This window comes from Mastacembelus armatus, chromosome 15, assembly GCF_900324485.2.
Source record: "Mastacembelus armatus chromosome 15, fMasArm1.2, whole genome shotgun sequence".
Taxonomy (NCBI): Eukaryota; Metazoa; Chordata; class Actinopteri; order Synbranchiformes; family Mastacembelidae; genus Mastacembelus; species Mastacembelus armatus.
The window spans coordinates 15,384,875-15,408,225 of record NC_046647.1 but is presented as its reverse complement, the minus strand read 5'-3'; the positions used below and the strand labels follow the sequence as shown (position 1 = coordinate 15,408,225).

General features: G+C 43.4%; 1 protein-coding gene across 8 annotated transcripts in view; it reads left to right on the top strand.

Moving 5' to 3' along the window:
* LOC113132128 (transcription factor COE3) overlaps nucleotides 1-23,351 on the top strand; it is a 66,183-nt gene that overhangs the window by 31,433 nt on the left and 11,399 nt on the right. For 2 of the 8 annotated variants that reach the window (XM_026309994.1, XM_026309998.1), the window contains exons 7-10: nucleotides 8,144-8,225; nucleotides 10,292-10,433; nucleotides 15,017-15,150; nucleotides 15,337-15,463. In XM_026309994.1, coding sequence (XP_026165779.1) covers nucleotides 8,144-8,225; nucleotides 10,292-10,433; nucleotides 15,017-15,150; nucleotides 15,337-15,463 — 485 coding nt within the window. The remainder of the gene's footprint in view (nucleotides 1-8,143; nucleotides 8,226-10,291; nucleotides 10,434-15,016; nucleotides 15,151-15,336; nucleotides 15,464-23,351) is intronic. The other 6 variants (XM_026310000.1, XM_026309997.1, XM_026309999.1 and 3 more) reach the window with 3 other exon arrangements.

Genomic DNA, 23,351 nt, shown 5'->3' with positions numbered 1-23,351 from the left:
AGCTATTCGATCTGTGTTTTATCTGGTTACACATCAACCCCTATTGTTTGTTGTTTGAGGCTGTCTGAAGTGGCCCACAATATTTTCAGTCATTGCCCTGAGAAGCGGTGGGGTGTCTTTCAACAAATTCCTCCCCTAAAGCAAGTCAACCTGTATGTGGAAGCAGACACACGCCTCTGTGTACATAAGGCAGGAGGAGTGAGCGGCAAAACACTGTCTATTTATCTGTCAGGTCCCTGACAAAGAACTGAGCTGACAAGTAAGGGTTTCCCTCAGCAGAGCAGGGGGGCTTTATTCACCGTACTTACATGCCCAGTCTATGCCCAGAGACTCATGTTATTTGCAAATCACACTCTTTGAAAACTCACAAACGGGGCGAGACATGCCACGCTATGGGTTTGTCAGCTGCCTTCACAACAGCTAGCTATATCGCTAACAGTGTGCGGTTCTGTAAGGAAGCAGCTTTCGCTTAGCATTTGCCTAGCTGTCACTTTTTCCAACACATGCGATCTGTGTCTTCATGCTTGGGGTCTCTCCTCCCTCAGAGGGTTGCCATCTTCCCTTTGGACTGACAAATAAAACGCCCACACTCTGCTGCTGAAATAAAAAAAGAAAGGGGGGGGAAAAAGCCTCTCCTGGAATTACATCATTCTCTACTGAAACTGTTCCTCCACAAATTGATGTACATATTATATTCATGTAGTTAGATAAAAGAATGATTTAAAATAATAAAATAAGATATTTTAAATGCTGTTTTTTTTCTCAGAGTACCCCTCTCTTAGGTAGAGTGGTCTAAATGCTGGTACGAAAACAAGACCTGTTTATTCTCTATACCCTTTTCCCACCACGGACGAAATCCTTCCCTAAACATCCGGACAGAGGAGCACTTGTGTGGCGCTGATGTCACAGACCTACCTGGCCTCCCTCTCACAAAAGCTAAGGTATCATTAGCTAGGCCCACACAATGGCCATTCAACCAAGCCACAGTGCTCCTCAGGACTTGGGAACAATGTTATTTTTTGTCTCAGAATTATAAAGACAGAGTTTTGCAGGAAACCTGACAGACAAAACCCTTTAGAGGTAAATGCTCCAGGCGGCTTTTGGGTTTAATCTTTTCCCATTAGCATTTTGCCCCCCCCCCCTTCTTGCTCACACACAAAGAGCATATTTACGGGGTCAAAAGTAAAGGCTCTGACTCTCTTGAGACTGCTTTTGTGTAGATCTTTACTATATATTGGGAATGTTTTTTTTAATTTAATTTAATTTTTATCTTCTGTCAATGTATTTCATATAAGCCACTGAATAGCTGATCAAAATCCTAAACAGGTATAGTTCTTTGTAGTGCTAAATAATTTTTTTTGATAACAGAATAACAAAACAGAACAAGAAATCTAACATGCTCCTTCACCCTTAACCAAATACTGTGAGAAATCACACAAGCAAGCATATTAAAAATTATGAACCCACAAAGCAGGGGTTTATATAATATAATAGTTATATTGTCAACAATACAACAGCAAGGCTAAGGGTTCATATGTGCTACCTTTTCGTGTGTGTATCAGGGCATGTGTGTGTATGTGAGTGCATGTGCACACATTCACTTATGCTTGTATGTGTGTGTGTGTGTGTGTGTGTCTATAAGTGTGTGTGTGTGTGACTCCATGTGTGTGATTCATTCCAGGGCAGTTTTAGTCCTTATAAAATATTCATTTTGGTTGTGCAGGGCCCTGTAATTGCCATCTCTCACCCTGAATTATTTATACCTCGCACAGACTGACAAAGCTTTGCCATACGGCCCCAGATGAATCAGAAAGCAGCCATCTCTGCTGCCAACAGCACTGGGCTTTCACACAAATATGGCAGCCACGTCTCTCTGCCTGGCCTCTCTTAATTTGACATTTTCTTTTTCCCCCTGCCTTTGTCCTAGGTGCACAGAAAGGTTACCTGTTAGCTTTAAGCACCGACCTGCTCTCTGTCTTTCTGTCTCTATCCCTCCTGCCTACATGACAGTCCACAGTGGGTGTTTTTTCTCTCTTCTGAGAACGTGCTAATGTGGCGGCGATGTCAGAGTGGCTGCCTCATGTTTTATGATGACTGACCAGTCCTGACAGCCACTTTACCTGTATCTATTATACATTAGTAATAATATGATGATACACTTGCATATATTTGAGCATGCATGGACAGACAGCAAAAACACTGACTATATGTAATACACACAGGCATGCAAATAAGTCTCCACTAGCCTGGCTGGGTCAAAGCCCCCCTGCTGGTCCTGCCTGTACAGCTGTGTTTTTTTGCGTCTTGCCTGGGTCTGATCACTCCAAGGTGCCACAGGAGAGAAACAGCGCTGTATGGCTCTCATTGTAGACCAGCTCTGGGGCCTTTCAGAACCCCATGTCCAACACCCTAAATACTACTATTCACCAAAGGCAACATATGCTTATCTTCCATCTCACTAGTGCAGAGAGGTGCTGACTGGTATTTCCTCATGGCTCTGAGCTCCAATGCTGACCAGTAATCAAAGCACCACATTTCTCCTCCCACACAAAACTAACCAGGAGATACCTCTCTGCCATCTGGTGAGCACAGTAAAAGTTCCTGACAACTATGTTGTTTATGTACAAGACTATTTTTGTAATGTCAGCAAACTTGTGCCAGACATTAAGCCTGTCATAATCATTATCAATAATCATCAGTAGATTTTTATGATGCTGGTGATGATTCAATAATATTTATGAATTTCAGTTTGAGCATAGTTGATGTTGGCTTTATAGCAGCAAACACTGTTTGATTCATTTTTACAACAGGGCCACGCAAGACAAAACAACGCAGAATTATTTATGTATTGTGTCTTATTATTATGTGTTCAAAGTCTTGGTAGAGACAAGCCGTATTCAGAGTAAAACAAAGAACAGCGTGCAACAGTACACAGCCTCAGCACCATCTTGATGTGAGGGGATGGGAGTAAGGCAGAGAGAAAGCTCGGGGCTAAACATGCAGTATGTGGCGGGCTGGAGCTAAAAGCTGCATAAAGCACACAGCCTTAGTCCACTGTTAGCAAGTGATGGATAGTTAGCAGGAACTCTGAGTCTTCGTCTAATCCGTTACAGTAAACCTGTGCCAAAGCCTGAGGAGAATCAGTGGAGGCTAGCTAGGAATGGGTTTGACATGAATCCATTTGTGAAGACGAGCGATTCTCTTAAGTAAGAAACTAACAGTGTCCGGAGAGAGAGAGAGAGAGAGAGAGCTAGAGAGCGAGACAGGAGGTGAGGAGAATGAGTGAGAGTATGAGAGCGAGAGAAGGAGGAAGAGATACCATAATGAGTCCTGTAGCCATGGAGTAAATGAAGAGGGATTGACAGAGTGAGGGATCCTCAAGTGAAATAATGTCAATGCCACTCTGCCCATTAGAGAGAAAGGGGGATGGTGGAGAAGAGGGTAAAGAGGGATGAATGTGGGGACACAGCTACATCTTAGGGTGCAGAAGAAGCATATAAATTATTTGTGACACCCCTCCAACACACATACCACTAACAAAAATATGAAATATGAAACAACAAAATGAACCAACAATAGCAGCTGCAAAATAAAGAAAGAAACAAAAACCAAAAAAGACCTTGGAAATACCCAATAAATTCTCCAAGACATGTAGTTGGGATATTTGATGTCGAACAATAATAATCACAGTGACATCTGCCTTGCTGCTCTCGGAGGAGCTGGGCAGAGTGGAAGGGGTTAATCTCCCAAACCCAATAAGGTTGGATAGTGAGGCACTTGTTCCCTGATAAAGAAGTGATAGGATCTGTGGGTCTGGTCCCTTGGCGCTTGTACAGGGGTAGAGCAAATATTGTTAATGTGCTGTGGTTTACTTCAGCTAAGGCGAGAAAAACAGCTCTGTTTGACGAGAGAAGACAGCGGCGAACCAGAATACGACAGAAATGGCCATGCAGCTCAGACTCCCAGGGACTTAAATGGCATATATATGCAAACCCACTCAGTTGCATAAATAGGTGTTCAGGAAGATTAAGATCTATAAGTGTATCTATTTCTCGTTTTACCTGCTCCGCCTTGTCACAACAGGGATCTGAATGCAGTTCAGTGGAGTGCCTAATAACTGGAGCCGTAGGTAGGGAAGGCAGGAGGCTTGACATTAAGACCCTGGCGTTTTGGAAATCCGATACGCTATTGACCCGTGTACTACTATCTCAGCGTAGAGATCTGGTGTCAGCAGATTGTAGTCTGGTGTTGGGAGCTGTTTCTTACAGGGCTCCTGTAACAGGGGCCCATTGAATCTGGGAGGCAGCTGGGGCCTGATGGGCTGGAGCTGGGTGGTGATCGATACTCACCGCCCTGCAACGGATGACCTCACTGTCATGGCTGCCGGCTGTGGACACTGCATGCTAGTCATTAGTGCCGGGGCACCAATCAGGAGCTTAAAGTTGTCAATACCTGACTCTTACAGATACTATGGCCATCTGTCAGTGTATTGTGTAACAGCCTAAACAAATAGAAGCTCTTTTGTACATTTAGAACAAGGTGTACTATCGAAAAATCATACTCTCATGGATGTAATGGATGTAAAGAAACCAGCACACAAAGATAGTTTCAAATAGTGCAACTGTAAATTTTTTACAAGTTATTTGAAATAGTAAAAATCTGAAAAGGAATGGATAAATTGACTGGGCAGCTAACCTCCACTGTCGATGGAGCCTTCTTAATAATACAACATTATCCTTATTTGCCCTCTTCACTAAAATCAAAGGGATGCACATTTATCCATGACTGACATCAACCCAGCAATTAAGTTGGCCATTTAAATGAGAGAAGGCTTTCCTCACCTTGCCTGTTTGTTTTTTCCCCCCCTCTCTCTCTTCTTTTTTCTATTCCCCCTGTGTTTGATGATGGGAGAGGGTGAGCTAGAATTAGGGCGATGGGTCTTCCTTTGAGTGTCAGCCTAAAATGATCAGAGTAAAGATAAGAGGGTGTAGCAGCCCTCAAATCAGTCAAAGTGCCAAAGTCGGCCTTTTTCTCCTCAATTACCGGGTCTGTGAAGCCAGGGAGTGGAAGGCGCCGAGCCTGCTGCATTACTAAAGAGACAATCTATTTCCCCTTTGACCAGAGGGAGAGAAATCATTATGGCATGATTAGTAGCTTCGGCAGTGGGCGAGCATGGAGGTACTACAGGAGAATCGTATTAATTGCCCTAGACCAAGGCATGAGCAGGATTGTTTTAACGTTGATTTGTGGACCTGTATGACTAGCTGTCGGAGATAAAAGCTGATGTCAGGTCTTAGTTATACTGGCAGACTTTGGGCACGCAGACAGAGAAGGTTCATGTCAAAATGAGCTTCCGTAGCTGCTCTGGAAGTCTTTCTCTATATGCCTGTCGATGTCTTCGTCTTTGTCTTTCTTCACACTTCATAGTTTTCCTTTACGCCTCCCACTATCTCTCCCTCTACTCCCCCTTCCCTCAGATGGACTACACCCCACCCCTTCCCACACTCCCCTTTCTCTCTCTCCTCCAACTGATAGCTGCCTTGGCCGATTATTTCATCCAGTGCGGTCCACTGAGAGCCTCCTCTCCCGGCTTTGGAAGAGCTTTAATTAGCCATGTTAATATCCCCTTCATTGGCCTTAATATCACTCAACACCTTCCTCCATCTCAGCGGCCACCAGGGTCCCCCTGTCCTGTCAGAACAGCTGATTATTGAGAAGGATAGCTTTAATCAAACCTAATTGCAGTTCATTCTTTCTCTCTATCCCCCTTTGCCCTCCATTGCCAACATCTAATGGCAGCGACGACTTGATATCCCATTAAAAAACAATTAAACAACCTCCTTTTGTCTCTGTGCGTGCCAAAACACCAGCACAAACTTCTGTAGATATTTAAGAAGTAAAAGAGAGAAAGAGGGGCCTTGTCTTAATTGCTCTCCTTTTCACCAAGGACCAATTTGCACTGTGCTCATGGAGAATCTTAACCAACTCAAATGTAATGGATGCTATAGCACTGCCACTGCTGTGGACTATGAAAATTAAGCTTATCTTTTTAGCAGAGAAATTGTGCTTAATTGCCTTCATAACAGTAAACATAAAGGAGCTACTTTAGGATAGCGTGGGCACTCAATATCTTGTGTTTATTGTTTCTTAACTTTTGGTTTCGCTGTAGTAGAAACAGTATGTAAAAGCATTAAAGTATCCAAGAAAAGAGACAAGACCAACTCTGAAAGTAATGTGTTTCTTTTATGAAGTCAATGCACTGACTGGGAAATGTATTCTATCTCTCGCTCTGACATAAATTGTCTACCAACGAGTGATGCATGTACATACACATGCTCACATGCATACATATGCGTGTATGGGTGCACGTGCATGTACACACGCACGCATGCACACGCACGCACGCACGCACGCACGCACGCACGCACGCACACACACACACACACACACACACACACACACACACACACACACACACGCACACACACGCAGACATACACACACACACACACTCTGGCCTTCCCCAATCTGAACGAGAGGCGACAGACAAATAAAAGTCGTATTTCAGGTCTGCTTTCCGCAGATGTCTGCTGCTCTACATTATGACTCTTTGGGGAAATAAAAACAGGGTCAGGGAATTAGAGTACATAATGGTCATTTTGATGATCAGCCAACAGATGCAACCCGAAAACATAGTGAACACAATCAAGTGAAATGCACTAATGACAAGTCAGGTTTTTTATGGCCTCACCACACACCGACAGGCAATCAGCATTCTGGCATGGGTTAAAACATCTTTTATTGATGTCCAAGCCAAAGCTCCTTGGATGTGGAGTGAAAATATTTTCTCACCTCTCCTCTCTCTCCTGGGTCCTCAGCGAAGCACAAGGTATAGGAGTCTATTGAAGAACACTTCTAAATGACCAGTGCATGTGTTAATGTGGCCAGGGTTAGAAGGATCATTTCAGAGTCTTGATTTATGGCCTGGCCCGGATCCCACTGGGTGAACGAGAAGTCTTAAGTGTTGTGAAAGCGTCCTCACAGGCCACACAAGCCACTGTATTTAGCTGAATGAAATGGCCATGCAATCTGTGGTGCAATCTATGGTAATCCGACGAGCCGCTGTGATTCTGTGAGGCAAGTTAGTATTACAATGGAAACCACAACATTGCATACAGAAACGCTAGTGCACTGTGATGAAAAATAAATATCATGGCACTGTGTTTATAATGCATTGGAGAAAGCAAAGGCGCCATTGTTCATGCTTTTGTGGGGAGAATTTGCAAAAACAAGTCAATTTCATTGTTTATGCTGTTTAGTTGTATAAGATTTTACACAGTAGGCTACATCTGAGACAATTACTCTTATTGGCCTTGGTATTAATCATCATGTCCTTAACTACTTTATGTTTGTGAGACCACATCTGATATACAGCTCTCAATATGTGGCTTTATCAATAAATTCGGTGAGACCCAAGAGAAAGCGGAAGAAGGCGGCTTACAAACTAACCAAGCCCAGATCTCACTCAGACGTGACATTTGTTCAGAGACGATTAGCCAGGTTGTAATTTGTGGCATAATTGCCTCACCCACCCACAAGTGCATGGGTGTGTGTATGCATCATGTGCGTGTGTCTCTCTGTGTGTGTGGCATACGGTAGTCCCAGGAGTGTCCGCCTAATTGCCTGACAGGACTATAAGTTTTGTGGCGCGCTCTCACCTTGTTAGGTCCTTTATCCCTGATGCTCTTCAAACAAGACCTGGTCACAGGTGGGCCTCATTTGCTTCCCTATTGAACAGGAGAACTTTAATTGCACAGGGGGTGTCCTGGGATTAAAGAGGTGGGTGGAATATCAAGTGACTTCCTGTATGTTAGTGGCAGATGGGTGTTGGGAAAGACCCATGAACTCAGGTGAGGGGATGAGATGACAAAGAGACTGATGCTCTTGATTTTGAGGAAATAATAAATACTGTGATTTCCTAAACAAAAAGAGTATAATGTCACCTTCATGTCTCACTGGATGGATGAATGGATCCGACGTGTCTGACAAATCTTATTTAAATATCTTATCACGTTGCTACTTAACAATTCAGCTTTAAAGGTGTAATTAATGGTTTCTGGTTTTGTTTTGTGCTCTGTTTCAGATTCTTCCTAAAGTTCTTTCTCAAGTGCAATCAGAACTGTCTGAAGAATGCAGGGAATCCACGAGACATGCGCAGATTCCAGGTGACTGAAAGCTGTTTCACACATATGCTCTTGTCTATTTTTGTCTCTGTCTCTCACTGTCTGTTTCTCTTCAGACACAAATGCACAACTGCACTAGTCACTTCGACACGCATTCACATATGAATACAATTCTATTATTGGCACTGAAGGAGACAAAAACCAGGGAAAAAAGAGAGAGACGGATTTTGTGTCCTGTGTGCCCCGGACAGAATATTTATTAGGGAATACCATCTGACACAAATAAAGATATAGGATTTAAGAGTGCCATCAATTGTGTTCCTGACAGTTTTCTGAGCCTCGGCACAGAGGGGAGGACTATCCAACCACATGTTACAACAGTGTTAACTCAGGATCTGTCTGGCAGCGGAAACGCATACCTTCTTATGCACACATATGTGCAAGCACGCACATGTGAAAGCATACACATACACGCTAGCAGCGTATAAATTAACTTTCTCTGTATCCCTGTCTCTTTTTTACCCACACACTGTATGCATACACTTAAAGTCACACATGCGTTTACTTGTACGACCAATGAAAACCATCTTAGGCCATCTGAAAACCATCATTATTGTGGGCCGACAACATGCGATTTACACTAAAAGGACATGACCACTGAGCATTTTTACTGCTTCTTTAACCCTCTGGCTTCTAATGTGTCAAGTAGTTGAGGCTTGAAATTATCGACCTCCCTGCTGATCCATTTATCCATCCATCCATCCTAGTCAGACATTTTCACCACAAGCAGCCCACTAGGTCAAGGTGAGAGAGTGAGACTTTAGTGAGATTTGTCCTATCAGGACAACGACAAACTACAGGAGGGCGTCCATCACTGACAGCACTGTTCTGTGATAGACACACAAGCCAGCATCCTCCAGGAGGAAGCCCAGACATGAAACAGACAAGACAGGGTGTCCCCTCCTGATGTCACCACCATCAGACTTCCCCTGCCTCCTCAAATCTTCCCTCAGGGTGAATGTGGACTGATGCATGACAGCCACCAAGGGCTTTCACCTCTCACTCGTATGTGTCAAAAGGAATGCAAGAACCAAGTTGTACCAGCACACTTTCAGTGAAACTCAAACGTTCACATTAAGTCTAAAACAACAAGAGTTCAAATTTTTTTGCTGATGATCATCTCTTGTCTTCAGTCCAACAGTTAGTATGCCTTTTTCCCCAAATAGATTTCCCAGATGCTCCACCATAGGTGTTTCTCTGGCCAAAGTTGTGTATTCTGCATGCCTTCCACTCCACTTATTACCCCCCAAAACCAGCTGGAGGCCAGAGAGGGCCCAATCCATCATCCTCAGCTTGGCCCAGCTCTGAACCTGCTCACAAGAATGGAGCTCTTTCACTTCCCCTTCTCTCCCCTCTTACCCGTACACCCCCACCCTTCCCAAATCTAACCAAAAAAGCCCCCCCTCTCCCTCCTAAATTCCACTGCTACACTGAGGTCACTTACCAGTGAAGCAAACCTGACAGGGGCTCTCTGTTTCCGGCTCAGAAACACTTTGACCATTCACATGCGGCTCACTGTTTGGAGATGTGGTAGCCAAAAAAACAACAACAAAAATAAGCATTATGAAATATGGAGTGTGGCTTGGAATCTGATCCTAGTAAAATGTTTGTTGAGTGATGGGATGCAGTACAGTTCTGTTGCTAATGACTCCAGTAATATTTTAAAAGGGAGGCCTTCCATCCTCAAATAGATGGACAAGCTGATCAATAATTCTGAACTTGGGCTATGATGACAGTTGGTAGAGTGGATAAACGGAAATGGTATTTTAGTGATTGAAAAGTCAATTAGCCATACACAAATGCAAGACACTAAAAAGCAAAATGGCTGAGAAGCAGGGTAACTGTAATGCAATATGTCCAAACAGAGAAACCACTTCTAGAGGTTTGACAATAGTGATCAATAGCACACAGGCATTTACCTGGTCATAACAGAATATCTAAAGCATCCATGTATCCTTTGTGCCAGCACATCAGTGTCAATGTGAAACTAGATTTCTTAGTCCTTGCAGTGTGCTAAATTACACATTTTACCTTCACTCCTCTTACAGGTTGTCGTATCGACGACTGTCAATGTGGACGGCCATGTCTTGGCTGTCTCTGACAACATGTTCGTACACAACAATTCCAAGCATGGGCGAAGGGCTCGCAGACTCGACCCTTCAGAAGGTACGCCTCCTTATCTGGAGAATGGTAGGCACATTTTTACATCTTATAATTTGCTACGCTCTTTTTACTTTTAGTTTCTTTCAGACATCCTCCCACTTTACAAATCACACACCTACTATAGCTCACTCTAGTTCCTTAGAATCTTTTGTTCCACCATCACCTTCATTTTTACTTTTTCGTTGCTTTTTGCCTCCCTCATATGTATTGTTTTGTGTTGACTGGAAATAATATGCATTACTGAGTGCATTTATCATTTTGATATCACTAATGATGATGATAATACTCAGACTAATTCATGATTTAAAAATGTTTTCCTACTTCCAGTCTCCTAATGCACCTACATTTATCCTAAAAGCCTATGTGAAACATGATCAAATTGCTTAAGAATTTGGCTGTGAGGTCAATTTCCTGTCATTGGGTTGTGCAGATTTAGCTGTGAGAGCTGAAACAGGGGGAGGAAGGAGAAATGAGAGAAAGGAGGGGGAGCGGGGGGGAATAGTGCGTTGATGGCGTGTGTTGTGTGTGTGTTCGTGTGTGGAGGTGTGTGTGTGTGGGGGGCAGCCTATGAGAAAAACAGAACTTACTGTTTTTCTTCCAACTGATTCCATATGATAGACTGATTGCCTGCTCAGCCAAAGGAGAGAAAAGAAGGACCACCAAACCATGGGAAATCCAAAAAGTGAAATGCACTAAACATAACCTTATGACCCTCGTGGCCTCCACTTGCAGATGGGAGCACACACAGCTGAAACATTGTACGAAAAAAAAAAGGAGAACTGACTTGGGCCAATTGTGCAAATTGCTTATCTTCAGATTTCAAGAGCCAATTATGGCTGGGCAAACAGTTTATATACACCACTGACTAAAACAAGCTTCTCTACACATTAATGGGCATTAATGGTTCTATCACCAAAAGCAAATGTAATGTTTAATACAACAACGACTAATAAAAAAAAAAAAAAAAGACTAGACAATTAATATATCTCAGTGCTCTCCGGTCCTAGTGGGGGAAAAAGCTAATCTATTTGTTTTTGTCTTTATTAATGACTCCTCTACTGGAGAACAAAATCAAATAATTAAAGTCCTGCCCGGAGCACCAAAGTCATTATGTTCACTGACGTTCTGTTTGTGTGTTTCACGTTTATGACACGATAGGTGTGGATCGCCTAGCAACCAGTTTCTTAATGAGGAGAGCAATTAAAGAGGTTGAGCCCTCGCCTCCATGTTCCCCCACTCCCATGGGACCCTCTGTGTTTTGTGCGTGTGTGTGTATGTATATGTGTGGGTGTGTTTGTGTTCTTTACAGGTTACCTCAACCCATCCCTTTCTTCCTCTCTTCACCACACTCTTCAAAGCAGCAGAGTGACGCCCCGTAAAGCAAGAAAAGAAGCTATTGTCAACCGCCCAGTTGAACATGTCTTTGTCTAATAACTTTAATACACCTTCCCTCTGTTTAACCATGGATGCTTCTCACAAGTTGAGATTTGTTTTTTTTTTTCTCCCCTCCCAGGCTCAGCTCCATAACAAACTAATTTAACATGCATCAGCAACGATTGCTCGCTTTGTTTGAGTCACCTTTAACAAACAGAGATGTGACACATGAGAAAAGGAGACCCAGTCATAAAATGCAATTCTAGTCATGTCCTCCATAGCGCAGTGACAACAAGCGGCCAGACAGACAGCGTGCTTTAAATTAGCAACACATTCTTCCTCTGGAGTTCATTGGGGGAGAAGGCTCAGACTGACTGACTGTGTAGCTGACACAGAGAGGTATCCTTCCTCTCAGCTCACACAGACTTGCCTCGCATTGATCAAGAGGTGCTGCCCCCTATTGGTGGAGAGATGGCATAGCCCGTGGATGACAGACTGAACCCCACCATGTGACATTTTTGCTCACTTGTGTGGACTGTCACACAACAAGCATATTATGCATTCAGACACGAGTGTGCTTTGTGACTGCCTGTCACTCAAACATGTATAGATTCAAGCTCATAGGTGCATAAACATACTCACAAATAGCCGTGTCTTTCATATACAGCACCCCCTCCCCACACACACACACACACATATATACAGACAGACACAGTCAACACAGTGCAGCCACACACAGTCTTTTTCACACACACGTTCCTTAGCTCAGTTCCACCATTATAGAACCCCAGACAATATACGAGACTCAGCATAGAGCCTGCAGCGCCTGCCTCATTTGCATGCCAAGTGGCTGTAATGCTGTTAGGGTTTATGCAATAAAGACAAGTGAATCCAGACTGCTGGGCCTAAGAGGAAGAAAGAGAGGGGGAAAGAAGGGTGAAAAAAGAGAGGAGGAAAGGAGAAAAAGAAGGAGAGAGTATGAGAGAGAGAGGTTGAGAGTGAGAGAGAGGGGGAGAAAGCGAGAGAGAGAGTCAAAGGGAACAGATGGCCCAGGGAGAGGTAAAAGGTATAATCCCATCAGCTGCACTATCAACCGACCATCTGGACATCCCACAGCACAATTACAACACATTTCAGCAGGCAGAACAAAGGACGGCTTCGTGGGGCCACATCAGACCTGTTTGAGTGTCACAATAGTAGAGCTGGGACCTCCTCTGCTCAGATCTTGGATCGGTTTTGACGTCCGATACGACTAACCCTAACCAGAGAGGAAAAACATTAGCACAGATCACAGATCGGCTGCCTGGAGTCATTTCACGGCAGAGCGGATCTAGAAATAAACACACAATCATATAGATAACAGGTAACAATTCAGCACACAAAAAAACTAAACAAGCCATGACATATGAATTTAAATGGAGTGATTTTTTTCTGTATTGTAGCCCAAAGTTTGAAAAGACTTATTGATGCAACACTCAGACCGGCAGGCCGGGTCTTTGCATCCTCATCCGTCCACTCCTCATGATACCTATCATCTGCTGAGGGGGCATTGTGCGTGTCTGTCATCAGATCGCCTGCGCTGACTGTGTAATCCACTTTGCCACGGTCCCCATTCAGCACATGCTCCCCTCTCTGTCTGTGCATTGAGACATATGCAAATTTTTAGGCAGAAGGGTGGACGGCTTAGGGCCTCAGTAGCTGCATCTCCATGAGTCCTTCTGTGTGTGGGAGGGGGCACTGGGATTTCCGAGGTGCTGTGTCTGTGTATGTGTGTATTGTGTGTGCATGATTGTGTATGCCTGTCGTAGGTTTCAGGCTGCAGCTGCCCCCCAACAGTCACCGTCACCATCAGGCCCTCTTCTTGCCTCCCTCCTCCTTTCTGCCCCCCTTTCTCTCATCCCCAAAGTCAATTTGTTTACAGTAATTTTGAAGGGTGAATTATTTGCTGTAATCGTCCGCACTGATGAAGGTCAGGCCCTTAGAGGGGGCCCAGCATGCCCATAGAGGGTTGGTCCTCTTTCAGACGCTCCGCTTCGCAATTAAGGAAAGCAAATGTCACTCCTCCAGGCCTCACAAATGAAAATCTGTACGAGGTGATTAGCATGAAGTCAACAGCGCCTGTTAAAGTCAGATTCCCTGTAGTACCAATGTGTGTGTGTGCACTTTATGGGCAGAGAGAGAGAGCAAACATGACCTGAACAGACCCAACAGCAAGGCAAACAAAGGGAGATGTCTTGTCTGAGGTGATCCATACAACAATGGCCGGCTGTGATTTACTTACTGGATGGAAAGGATAATAGAGGTTTAGAGCTGAGCTTGTAAAGAAAGAAGAAACTTACTGAAATAGTTGCTCATATTTTTGAGGAGTAGGGAAAACATGCACAATTCATAGTGTATTAAAATATATTGATGGAAATAGATTAAATTTGATATTGCTATTTTATGGCTAGCTGTCATGCTATTTCTGTTGTAAACATGGTGTTGTGCTGAACACCATATTAAGGTAATGCATCAAATGACAGTGAATGTGAGGCCCCAGATCACTCAAATTAGATTATAATAACAACCCAGACTGTTGATGAATGGCAGAGCTACGTAGCCGAAGTCATGCCAGATGAAAAGCATTGTAATAAACAATATGAAATGGATTGAATCGATCACAAAAAGGAAAAAAAATCCTTAATCTGAATAATTCATGAGTGCATTTCACGTTATGAAACCTGAAACCTCTGCTCAGTGTGCCTGCACTGTACTGCATATGCAGAACAAAGGTAATGAAACAACATGAAGCAGCAAAGCTTTAGCTTGTCATTTCCACTTTAACAGCCTGTATTCTTGACTCATTTAAGATGTGTTCAACTTTGAAAATTTTACTGTAGATGTGGCTACATGCTTAATCAATTCTGATAGCTACATTTGCCCTGACACATAATTTGCTCTATCAAATCATTTTCCTGGTGAGCCCGGCGTTTAGCCTTTGTGAAGTGGACCATTTGAAGGGTCTGCTTAACTACACCACTCCAGCGCGCTGATAAATGATTTTGATTCTCATGCCTTAAAGGACAAATCCATCATTTTTTTTTCCAGGGGCAATTTCCATGATATGTCTTTGTGAGAGAGACATGGAGAGCTGAATGTTGAGGTGATGCAGTAATGTGTCTGTGTGGAAAAAGACATGGTCCCGAGTGCTGAAGCCTATAGGTGCTGAATTTGCTCTTCTCTTTGTCTTGGATAAGCAGCCACCCCATGCATCAAGGCGATCAGCCCCAGCGAGGGATGGACCACTGGAGGAGCCACTGTCATCATCATAGGGGACAACTTTTTTGATGGCCTACAAGTCGTGTTTGGCACTATGCTCGTATGGAGTGAGGTATGGGTTTCACATTTATCTTTAAGAAAGAGCTGACTAAAATCCAGTGAAGACATAAGTAAATCTGATATTTTTTTTTAATTAAAAGAGACACATTTTTTAGATAGTAGTTATAACAGTTCACACAACTCTGTAGCTTGTTTTGTAGAGGGCTCATTATTTCTTTTCTTTATCTCTGTAATCCAGCTGATAACTCCCCACGCCATCCGCGTCCAGACTCCACCTCGTCACATCCCCGGTGTTGTGGAAGTCACGCTGTCCTACAAATCCAAGCAGTTCTGCAAAGGTGCCCCTGGGAGATTTGTCTATACTGGTGAGTAAAAATCTCCTCTTCCTCCTTTCCTCTCTTTCTAAAGGCTTCTCCTGTGCCCCCTTCCCTCTCCTTCCTCTGTCTGGACCGTGCCCTTAGACTAAAGTCTAGGTGCTAATAATAAACTAACCAGGGTTCTCTTGCTAAATGTTAAATGTGTGAAATCTGTACTCCAAGTGAAAACGTTTTTCATGGAAGGGCTCCTACAAGTGCAACTTGATCCCCCTCTGACCTGCTATCATACAAGGGCACTGCCAAGCTCTGTTAAAGCCAATCTGTCAGGATAACTCATTCTGCCAATTCTCTTTATCTACCCTGTTGTGAGACTGATAATGCTTTCTGCTAATTTGCTGATTTTGTTAGGCAAAATATGGTTTCGTTTTTTCTGAATCAGATTAGAAAAGCAATATCTAGGTTAAGTGCATGAGTGTGTCTGAAGTTATCCTCATGTGTGTTCAACATGAATTCTTAGGAGAAAGCGTGCAAAGAGATGACAGGGATGTGTATGTGAGAGAGACAGGGCATGTGTGTGTATCACACTTTAAGTAAGGGATCTGATTATCTTAGCTAACAGAAGGAAGTGGTGGTCTTATCTGTCATCATTGGTGAGGAGACAGAGGTTGCGGGGGTCAATGCCTGTCTGACCTGGAAGCCTCTGTCTCTTCTAACTCTGGGCAGAATGAAATGGGGGCACGTCAAACCACTCTCACTTCCCCCAGCAGCCCCAAACCTCCAGCACAGCCCTGGCCTTGAGCACAGCAGAATTGCAAAGTGGGGGCTGGAGTCCCCCCTGCTCCAAAACCCCCTGTCCAGACCCCTCCATCCTAGGGCAGCTGTTTCTCATCAAGTCCCCCCTCTCTCACTCCCCAAACCTCTACCACCACTGCTACCACCCCCAGCCATTCGTCCCCTTCTCCTCCAACCATGCAGTCTGGCCCAGCTCTCCTGCATTTAACCTCCCTAGCAGGAGCAGAGCAGAGGCCAACAAGGCACCAGGATAATGAAACAGGAGTGTAGTGTGGCTGTGTAAGTGTGTGTGTGTGTGTCTGATTGTGTGAGAATGCAAGAGCGAGCGAGAAAGTGAAAGTGTGTGTGTGCCAGTGTGTGTCTGTGTGTACATGTGTTACTGCACAGCCCTGAGAAGGTGTATAAGTTAAGACATTAATGGCTTCTATAGCACCCTGGTGAAAGTGCCAGGTCCCTTAAGAACAGACCCCATTAGTCACAGAGGCTAAGCGGATTGGGATGATTACCATCAGGTTTTACTGGGGAAACGTGTCCCCTTCTCTCTATCTTTGTTGATTTCCCCCCCTCCCTATTCTTCCTCTCTGTCTTCCCTGGGTTCCTACTCACTTCCAGTTAGTATAAAGATACAATTACCCCTGGAGGCAACTGTGGTACAATTGATTAGTGTGCTGAATTAAAAGAGAAAGTCACCAATAGACAGGTCCAGTTCCTGTGCTCTTCTATTCCCCATGTGGCTCACCCTTATTGTACAAGGGTTGAGGCTTGAAAGAATGAAACCGTTAAAGAGAGCAGAATGCATAACGCTAGAATTAGGTATCACTGATTCCATATGTACAGTAATTGCTAGGTGAAAGGATGTTAGCTACTTCTCTTAGGCATTAAAAAGTGAATGGGCTGATGCATTGAGTGCAGAAGAGCAGATCATGTATTTAAGAGTGAAACAGCTCATTTCAAACCGCATCTTTTCTTTCTGTGTTACAGCAGTTGAACAAATGGTGCTACACGAGCAAATAGATTTGAAATAACCTAGAGTTACAATAGCAAATTAGATGGGCTGAATAGGGCATGTAGCAGCACAGAGCCTTCTAAAAGGCACAGAACATTCCAGTGTCGGATTGGAGAGCAACATGTGCATATCAAAGGTCTAGTTATCAAAGCATAAGGCTTCAAGCGTGACTTGAGAGCGTGGCTTTAGAGGAGTGCCTTTTAAGACATTTTTTTTTTATGTTGACTCTTCTTGCACCACCACCCTAATTGTGGAGATTTAACTCGCTCAATTTAAGAAATTATCACAAATTACCAAGAGTCAACACAGAGGAGACTGCAGTCAATTCGAACAGCAGAGGGACACGTCCTCACTCGGGTTAGTATCCTGGAACGGCTCCAAAACTCACAATCCATTCTCAGAAAGAGAGCACCCTGTAGTGTATGTCAAATAATCCTGTTGGCATTGACGATTGAATGTTTAAAACACTGATGAGACAAACAGACACACTATATAAAACTTTAGGAGGGTGTAGTTTACTGACTGCTTCAAGGAGCTCATATCTGTACTTTAATTGGCACATTTTTAAAGGAATGACATGTTGGCTATTTTTGTTATTTTACAGTCTATACCTTTTACCTTCTGACAAAGTGTTGTCCCTTGGAGCTTGCTAGCTTGTCCTCTGTCTAATCCATGTATTGGTTATCCATTGGTCAGGCTGGAACTGGTACAACCAACTGTCAGCAAGGTTGTAGAAAATCAAAAGGAGAAAGTCCTGGCTGTACCTGAGTCAATACTTTAGTATACTTTACACTTTATTAAGTGCTGCAATCAGAACATGCTGGTTTAAATTTTTTTTTAAACCACAAATTCTCAATTTTCAGCCTCATTTGCAGCATTTTAACCTTTTTACTGCAGTTACAGCACTGTATGAAGGACTAAATCATAAATAAAAACTTTGACCGTACAGTTTATCCAATTCAAGCTCCTAATTGCATCAGAGCTTTTGGTTTTCTATCTTGGCCAAGTTTCCACGAGAGCTCCCCTCCTGGGGCAACGATGCAGGCCCTTGGTAATATGGTTCTGCAAGCAGTCCTAACACACTCAGCCACTATTTATCCTAATCAGTGACATCCACATAACCAGGATTGCTTAAAATGAACCCCTTCCGCGCCCCAGAAAATGCACATTTACTGGGACCCCATTTGTCATGGGTAAATTGAGGGTCAGTAAACTTCGCCTGTATCCTCCAGTGGGGATCCAGGACATGCATCATAACGTTAGGAGAGAATGATTGGCGAAGGCGAGCTGTCACACATTTGTCAGGGGGAAGGGAACATTATTTGCTAATTTCCCAAGCTGGGCACTGACAGGGTGCTTCGTCTTCAGACCTTTGGTGACCAGCATGGCTTCTCAGCTATTAGTACAAGTCAAGTGTTCTTTCTTTTTTTCCCTCACTTTTAAGCGCCAGTAATAAGAGCCACTCGTTCGACCTCAGAAGATTACAGCACACAGGGTGAAGGATTTTGGATGGAGCAGATGCCCCATACAGAGAGCTGCTTTTGCCAGGTCTTAGTTGAGGCCAGACAGCCTTGAGGGCTGATGGATCACAAACTTTCCTCGTCAAGGTGACGCTATCGACTTCACTGCACCAAAATCTGACAAAATGGGTATGAGGCAGTCATTCATCAACATAAGGACAAAGGGGTCATGTGTGTTTCACTCAATACTGGTGGAGATCAAGAAATGTCAGCCCTGTAAGGAATGAGAAAGGAAGATGTAGTAGAACAACAGTCTTCTTAGTTAAGCTTCAACTACAATTTCCTACTTTCAAGATGTAAAAGAAATCTCAATTTCTGTACCTTTACATGCCTGTATAACAGCATGTGCCTAGAACTTTTCTGCACAGCAAATAAGAGATATAAATAGTGATATCCAGATTGCAAATCCAAAATTAAACTCGGTTCCTGTTCCACTCTTAGAAAGAGGAACAAAATGTTATGTTGTCTCGGACCCTCCTCTCTCAAAAAACTTAAACAAACATAGACATCTTTATCGGAGCACATCAGATAGGGCCCTGTGCTGTTCAGCCTGTGAATCAGGCCTATCCTTACGTCTCCTCTCCGCCCTACTGTCACTTTGAAGTCCCAGACTCAGAAGTTGATCAGATGGAGAGCTTCCTTTTCATTTCCTGTCCTGCAGGGTTGGGTTTGGCACTCTGCTGGTTGCTGGTCAGTTGTGGGGTGTGGCCTACAGTAAAGATATGCTATAATCAAAGGCATTCAAGGAGGTATGTAAACAAATCTACTTTAGAGGAGAACTTCCAAATGCATGCCAAATTCACTGTATAAGGTTCATAAACTCTGATGTAAATTTCAAATCCTTAAATCTGTTACTCACAGCATTTTCAGATTTGAGACCATTTTTAACCTATTTGCAGATTTACATAACTGTAAATTCACTTTACAATATGAAGTGCTGCAATGAAAAAGGATGACATGCATTTATAAATGTCATCGCCATAGTCAAGTGGGTTGTAACCAGTTGGCACAACAGTTTTAGCATGTGTCAAAGCATGTTATCCACAAGCCATATCCCCATACCTGCCTGTCTCATTACAACTCTGGTATTTAGCACTAGCTCCACAGGAGTAGAGCAGACACTCGTTGCCAAGTTAGATAGGCCTGGTTTGAAGGCCTTGTGCGCTTGTGTGGACTGCGACAAGATTCCACTGAGGTCCTTGTGTCCAATTAGAGGGCTGACGTGACACGTGCCCGCACTCCCCCACTGTCAGGCAGCTTGTCAGGTAGGCTTTGAGTAGCACGCTGTGGCATTATTCCACAGCATGTTATCAGCAAGTGACCTGTGAAATCCAGCTCTAGGAAATTGATTGAAATAAGTACTTGCAGTTGAGTATGTATTCTTCCCCATTACATCTTCCCGTGAAATGCATTGTGGCTATATTTCAAGAGAAAAATGAAAGTATAGGTGTGTCTTTTTTTCCCCCCAGCAAGATGGTATTCATTGATTTAATTTTAATTGGACCCACTTTTTGTGCTGTAGTATTGTTAGAGGTCTGTTTTCTAATGACTGTTAAAATGGATTGTCCTCACTAAGTCACAGCATCAGTCCTCTACCATAGGAAAGACAAACGGAGGAGGCAGTGTGTTGTGGGGGAGCTCTTGATAGACGAGAATCTTTCCCCTCCTCCTTCTTTCTCTACCTCCTCTTCTTGCCCCATTTTCAGTATGATCCACACCCAACGGGCTTTAAAAGAACTCCACCTCTTCCCCCCTCCTCCACTGCTGCATTTTGATTGAAATTCATCGGCAAGTTTATTGAGAAATGAATGAGGGAGGCAGCACGGTATTGACTTTGAGAGGAAAACACAACTCATCTTGAATGAGAGGGAAAATGCGGCCGTAATTTAGCCGTCATCGATCTGTGCCCCGTCCATGTATTGATCTTCATTTTACAATATTAATTTGCGCTTGCAATCAGCTGTGAAGGGAACCCATTTGATTTCTGTTGGCCGGTAATGTGTGAAAGTCTGCCGATGTCCTTAGAGAAGTGCCACACATACTTTAGATGTCATCTAAGAGGATTGAACAGGTGTCTTTGGCTCTTTCTAATAATACAACCGATATGAAGGGAGTCTGAAATTATGGATGTGCAATCTGTAACATTGCTCCCTTTTAACCGTGTTAATTACATTTTATCTGTTGCAGGAGCAATATCTGCTGGAGACTGTAACTGTCTAGGTTTTTTCATCTGTATTGGCTCAAAGTTCATGAAATTTCAATGAACATTGATCTGTCTCCATTGATTTATCTTAACTGCAGATCTTTGAAATTTTAATTTCCTGTTCATCTTGAGACTGCTGGAGATGGAATCACTCAGTAATAACTGGCTACAGTGGATGGAGATGATATGGTCAGTGTTAAAACAGATGAGGTTTGCTTTGCGTGGGTTTGCTGTGAAAATTCCAATTTGGCTTGTTTTTTTATTTTAAGATGGTCTGTACATCTGCATGCATGTTTTCTGTTCTACCAATACTGGAACATAGCAGTACTGCAGCAGCATGACTTCTGAATATCTTACCTTTTTTTTTGTATGCACAGTATTCAATTTTAACTCCTTACTGTAATACTGAAAAGATATTCCCTCTTTCTATGTCTCCGATAGACTCTACTGAGCATCAGTAAGACAAGGTCATTATGTGTGCTGAAGTGCTGAAGTGCATCCATCTAACAGACTGCAGGTGCCTAGAAGGCTTCAGTTAGACTGTTTGACAAGTCACAAATGCAATAACACTTGAATGAACTTCTGCCTGTGCTGTTTATCTGTCTCCCCCTTTCCAACTCCCACTCCACCTCTAATTTGTGTTAAGGGGAAAGAAAAAAATAACTGCTCAATGGTGTAGGAGGAGTGGAGATAAGCTCGAAGCAGTTAAGTATAATTAGCGAAAGTAATAGCTGGCAAATGGCAACAAGGCTAGGTTTTTATCTCCTGGAAAGATAGAGTTATCGTAATAAGCTGTAATGGCTGGCAGGAATGCTAGTACTCTGTGCAAGCTTCCATTCAGGCTCATAGACTTAACAAGGAACAATTTCCTTAAATTTACTGCTTTGCTCAAACATTTCCCTATGTTTATACCCTGATACTGTAAGTCAATACATGTGTTCAATCCCCTTCCATATAGACTGAGGGCACACAGTAGTGTATTGCCATGTAAGCACTTCTGCCTGCCAACGTCGGCCATGTTACACTGTTGCTGTGGAGCGGTTACTCATGTCCTATTTCTAGAGAACATGGAGAAGGAGCAGCAGACCACACTCAGATGCCATGTACATGCCATCCACTCTACATTTTAAGTAAAGTGGCTAGACCGAGGCGGCTAAAGGGGCTCTCAGAGAAAATGTGCTAGTGGCATGAAAGGACAGGCAGATTAAGGTGTCAGATCAAAATACGATTGGGAAGTGCACATTCCAGGCAGAGGAATGCCACTGAAGCTCTGCCATGAGTGCTTGTGCGCATGCGTGATATTCAAAATTGGAAATGATATGGTCACAGCTGCACACCGAGTCATGCATTCCATTTCTTCATATTCTGAAACATGATCATTCACTCTGGAGTGAGAAAATTGCTGAAATACTCATAAACAGATCTTCCAAGCCTTCAAGAAGAAGAAGCAGACTCTTCAGCAGGTCCATTATTTTGTCACTAATCATGTAAATTTTTACTCATAAACGGCAGTAAGTCCTTCAGCGTTCAGCTGTCAAATTTGAAACATTTTCTTGTCTCATTACTTTTGTTAAATCCCAATCACCTCTGAAATTAAACCACTGAAATAAATCTATGAATAATACGTCACTGTATATGTAACACAAGCAGGGGAAATATATAAGTGATACGACTTAAAAACATAACCTGTCTAAATTTGAACAGAAGATGAGAGAAAATGAAAATTCTATTAGTCCATAATGCTTTCTCCTCTTCCCCATGTGCTCTTCATCTCTTCTGCAAAGTATTCAAATGCAAGCCCTGCCTTACCTCCCCGTGTCTCTTTTTCTCTAATTATCCATGAGGTCAGTAAGCAAAATGGGGAAGAAGCCAGGAGATCAATACAAATTATCCCTGAGCAAACCAGTGCTGACAGTTTGAATTGCAGCATATGTTTACCCAAAATCAGGCAATTTATCTTAATATCAGGCGAGTAATGCAGCAGGGGTGAGAGGTCACACAATCTCTCCACCTCATAATTACCCGCCTCTAAAACAGGAAAGTGGTATTGATTGGCCGCGGGCCGGGAAGCGGGCGTGACTGGAACGTGCCAGTGAACCCCCCTCCCCCACTTACTCACCCCTATCATACCTCCCCCAGTTGCCCCCACCTTTCCCTGTCTCTCCTCCCCTCTGCTAGACTCCCCACCCAGTGTACAATTTATGGGATGTGTGTGGAGGGTTTCATGTTTCCTTGCAGCGACTAAGAACCCTTACAGGAGGGGTAACGGGAGGGGGCCACACACTCCTTCCACACCCTTACATCCCCTCTTTCACCAAACTGTGCTGGAAGGACAAGGAGGGGCAAACTAATTTTGTCATGCATAGAGTCCTGCAAGGGCGGAGCTAAATTTGCCTGTTATATCTTTAGAAAGTA